Source organism: Quercus lobata, chromosome 11 (assembly GCF_001633185.2).
Source record: "Quercus lobata isolate SW786 chromosome 11, ValleyOak3.0 Primary Assembly, whole genome shotgun sequence".
Taxonomy (NCBI): domain Eukaryota; kingdom Viridiplantae; phylum Streptophyta; class Magnoliopsida; order Fagales; family Fagaceae; genus Quercus; species Quercus lobata.
In genome coordinates this window covers 53,937,376-53,941,990 of record NC_044914.1, presented here as the reverse complement: position 1 = coordinate 53,941,990, position 4,615 = coordinate 53,937,376, and the positions used below count along the sequence as shown (strand labels likewise).

General features: G+C 33.6%; 1 protein-coding gene across 1 annotated transcript; it reads left to right on the top strand.

Annotated features, from left to right (window-relative positions):
• Positions 1-162: 162 nt before the first annotated feature.
• On the top strand, positions 163-4,615 carry LOC115967159. The gene is made up of 6 exons (XM_031086229.1): positions 163-301; positions 2,505-2,556; positions 2,642-2,686; positions 2,856-2,970; positions 3,903-4,265; positions 4,355-4,615. The coding sequence occupies exons 1-6, from the start codon at positions 163-165 to the stop codon at positions 4,613-4,615; spliced, it is 975 nt and encodes a 324-aa protein (XP_030942089.1).

The window sequence follows — 4,615 nt, the reverse complement described above, 5'->3', positions numbered from 1 at the left end:
ACTCTCTTTATATATATATATATATATATATATATATATTTGTTTGTTTATGATTTACTTTGTTTTTGTTTTTGTTATTTTTTTGGTGGATTTGTGATGGTTTCTGGCTGATATGCTTTGGGTGGGTGCGTTTGGGTGTTTTGAACAACAATTGAATGGACTATGGGTGAAAGAGTGATTGGGAGTTGGAACATTTGTCGCCTGTCGAGATGTGACCATTATGGGGCTGTGGTTGGTATTTCAATTATAAGCCTCAAGTCTAAAGTTGCATTGAATTCAAATATACATAAGATACAACAAGGTAAAGCTCATAACTTTTGAAATTCCTTTTTTTTTTCAAAGGTAATTTACCTATAATTTTGTTGCAATTGTAATTATTAGTTGTACATAACTTACAAATTCTTTGAAGTTATATGAAATTTCTTAGAACTAATTGTTAGTAAAAATGTGAGGCGGGACTTTTATTCTAAAAGACATCTCCTATTTTGCTTAAATTATACCCAATATACCAAAAATAGCAACATTCATGCATCCAAAGTATGTCAACAACTATCTCTGCTGCACTATTACATGCTTTTTTTGCATTCAAGAATTAACAAATCCAATTCAGTTAAGATTAGTTAGGATCTTAACAATAAGTTTGAAAGTTAATATGAAATGGAAAGTTATGTATAGTGATATGATGTACTTTAATAACTCAATATATATGGAAAGGGTGACTCATCTCTAGCTAAATGGACTTCTTGTAGCAATGTAAATTACTTAATTTAGAACAAGTATTTTTCAATTGAGAGATGCTACGTCTACAACATTTTTACAACATTTTTACAACAAATCATGGGTGGTTAGTTGTTATTGGTTCAAATTTAAAACTAACACTAAGATTACTTTTTTACCCCAACAATAACAACCAGTAACAACTTGCCATTTAAGATTTGTTGTAAAAATGTTGTAGAAATGTTGTAGACATAGCATTTCTCTTTTCAATTAGGATGGATGTGGTCATTAAGGCTAAGTTTGTTCTATTTTCTATTTAATGAATTTCTATTCCACCCAAAAAAAAAAAAAAATTGTGTTATCAATCTATAAAAAGACAATAGTTTATGTTTTGATGCCAATTCATTGATAATTGCTTTGGAGTATCATCCCAAGATATTAATGATAGTTGCTAGTGTATAAGTTGAGAGATAAAACAAATGGTTAAAGACATACCAAGAGTTATATATTCCCATTCTTTCATTTTGTTCATTTCCTTCTGGGTTAATGACTCAATATAGATGGAAAGGGTGATTCATTTGCTAGCTAAATGGACTTCTAATAGCAATGTAAATTGCAAAGTTGTGATTGTCAATTTTTGTATTTATTGACTTTAATTTCATGTCAAATTTGATTATATTTCATCAATCATTTCTCCTGTATGTTTGTGGGATTCAATGTAATGGATTAGTGTGCGAAATTGGTGAAGAACAGAGCAACTTGCGACTTGCTCACAACTAGCTCACGAGCACGTCAGCCTATTTGTGTGATTTTTCTCATTTTTTTACCCACATTGTATAAGCCCATATTACCCATGAAATTGTAAGCGTAATTTCAGAGAAAAAAACCCTAGAAATCTATTTAAGAATTAGAAATTGCACACTCACAATCCTCTACACATTTCTCTTAGTTTTCCTCTATTCCTACTTCTCTAATTCCATACTCTTTGAGAGGTTTTTAGCTCATACACATACCTCACCCATTCTGAGTGTTGTGAGTTGTTTTGGTGCTCATGAGAAGTATTGGATGAAACCATTCTTTGGTGGATGCAATTGGAGTTGATTGCGAGATTCGGAAAGCTAGTGACGACAGGGCTCAGTGAAGCCCATTGGTAGTTGGCACTCGGAGGGTCTAAGTACAAAGAGTAGTCTAGGCTTGGAGGGTCTATATTGTAATCCTTGTACTACAACTTATTTACTAGTGGATTGATTCAGCTTAGAGGGCTATGGAGAGGTTTTTTTACTCCGAGCACTTCGATTTTCCTCTTCGATAATACATCGCCGTGTTATCTTGTGTTTGCATCTCTCTTCCTTTATTCCTTGTGCTTCGCATTTAATTGTTAATTATGTATGCCCATGCACTAGGTAGTAGTCTCGGTTAATTGCACTTAATTTACTTTTATTCCGCACTTAGGGCCCGTTTGTTTAGGCGTTTACATTGCACAGAACGGCAGTTTCGCGAATCGCAATTCTGGGATTGAGTTTGGCTAGGCGATATTTGCGGGATTGCGTTTTCAATTCTGCAGATTTTCGCAATTCTGAAAATGAAATTTTCTACTGCTTTTTCAACATCGTGCGGTTGTAGCAATTGGGTTGCCGCTAATTGTTTAGCGCAGTTCAGGAAATTATTTACTGAAATCCCAGCCTATCCTTTCTCCATATATATATATATATATATATATCATTAGTCTTGGTTCTCTCCTCATCAATTTCACGATATTCACTTCTTTCTTCTCTGTTATTCCTCAGTTGCTCTCTCCAATTGTCGTCGTTGTTCTGCATCACGATTTCCATTTTCCAGGTAAACATTCACGTATCTCATGAGTCTTGGTTCTCTCCCTATCAATTTCACGATATTCACTTCTTTCTTCTCTGTTATTGCTCAGCTGCTCTCTCCGATTTCCGTCGTTGTTCTGCATCATGATTTCCAGGTAAACATTCTCCATTACCCATCTCTGAAATAATTATATTGATTTGGGTTTTTGCATGTTAGTTTAGATGACTGAATAAACTCAAAATATTAGAACTTACATGACTAAGGGATTTGTTGTTGTTGCTGTTGTTTCTTTATTGGTTGTGAAGTTTTTAAAACAATTTCAGACAGATGAGGTTGATCAAAACCATTTGGATTGGATGGGGTTCGTTTTTTCTTGTTGGAAAGTATATGGGTTTGAAGAATATTTCAAGTATTGTTGCTGCTGCTGTTTATTTACTGGTTGTGAAGTTTAAAAAAAAAAAAAATTCAGATAGATGGGGTTGATGGAAAATTTTAGGTTGTTGTTCTGATGTGCTTTTGCAGTTTAAGAGTGTTTTGCAGTGCTTTTACTTTTGCAATTAAGTGTTTTTGCAGTTAGGAGTGTATTACTCAAAACATTTGAAGATGCTTGATGTTGTTTGCTTTTCTATTATAATGTTGTTTTGAAGTGCTGTATACTATAACATGTCCTTTTTGCATGTGTTTTTATTATTTATTTATTTATTTTTATTATCATCAATTAAATTTATGATTCATTAAAAAATTTAGGCATTTGTTTCATCCAATTTGTTCTTGCTGCCTTTTAAATTGAACCTACACTTAAGCTGACCTTAGAATGTGGCGAGATTAGAATTTAGCTTTCTATGATGAATAGGCAGTGGAATGTGGCTGCTCACATGCTTGCTAAGTGGGGTAAATTCTCAGTTTTTTTTTCTTTTTTTTAATTTGTCTATGGAATCCTCCTCATTGTGTTTCTAGCTTAGTGCGCTCAAAGAGGCCTTAAGTAATTTTGTTTGTTCTTATGTCTTTTGTTTTTGCCTTTTGCTTTGGGCATCTAGTTTATTGTGTTGTTGTTTCTTTTCAATTTTACAGTTCAGCCAAAAAAATGAATAAAAAACAAAGATTGGTTCATGCATGCCCATCTACAAAAACAATGAGAAACAACAAGATGGTTCTCAAACACATGCAGCACTGGTCAGTCATGAGTCATGATGCTTCAAATCATCTTATTTCTGACCCAAAAAATTTATTTATATATTCTTACTTAACAGCAGGTTCCAACCACTTACTTATTCTATTGCTAGTTCTGCCGTTTACTAATTTTTAACTAAAATGTATTGCTAGTTTATTACGTGTGAACATTGTTATTAATAAACCTATATTTTGTTTAGATGGTTAAGAATAAGGAGAATTCAAATCCCAACACCAAACAATCCCAAAATAGCTCAAATGTTAGAGTTCAATGGCCATCAAAAGTAATGACTATCTTTTGTGAAGCTTGTGTGGATGAGGTATTTAAGGGTAATCGACTTAATACCCACTTTAGTAAAAAGGGTTGGGCAAATATTATAGCAACTTTTGAAAAGAAAACTGGAAATGAATATTCTAGGGTGAAGTATAAGCATAAATGGGATAGTTTGAAGAAAGATTGGGTACTTTGGAATAAGTTGAAGGGAAGTGAAACTAGATTGGGTTGGAATGCAGCCAAAGGAACAATGGCTGCAACTGATGAGTGGTGGGAGAGGAAACTAATGGTATGTTTTGTATAACCCATTGTACATATTTTGTATTAGTAGATAAACCATGCTATTTGAGTTATTAATGAAAATATTCAAAATTGTAGAAGGTTCCTGAAGTTGCAAAATTTCAAGAGAAAGGTTTGGAGAATGTTGACTTATTAGGCATTATGTTTAAGGACATTGCGGCTACAGGAGATTTAGCATGGGCCCCCACTTCAGGTGTGTTAACAGATGATCTTGAGACACCTAAGGAGGGGTTAGGTGATACTTCTACTGACTCATCTTCTCCAAATGTTGATGATGACGTTCATGAAGATGAGACTCCTAACCTCACACAACCACCTAACCCAACACAAAACAAATGA

What these genes read in the sequence shown, in the direction of transcription:
- LOC115967159 (XM_031086229.1), top strand. Translation starts at nt 163, where the DNA reads ATGGGTGAAAGAGTGATTGGGAGTTGGAACATTTGTCGCCTGTCGAGA. An exon ending in TATACATAAGATACAACAAG is followed by an intron (nt 302 to 2,504) that starts GTAAAGCTCATA and finishes GTTATTCCTCAG; the next exon opens with TTGCTCTCTCCAATTGTCGT. An exon ending in TCACGATTTCCATTTTCCAG is followed by an intron (nt 2,557 to 2,641) that starts GTAAACATTCAC and finishes GTTATTGCTCAG; the next exon opens with CTGCTCTCTCCGATTTCCGT.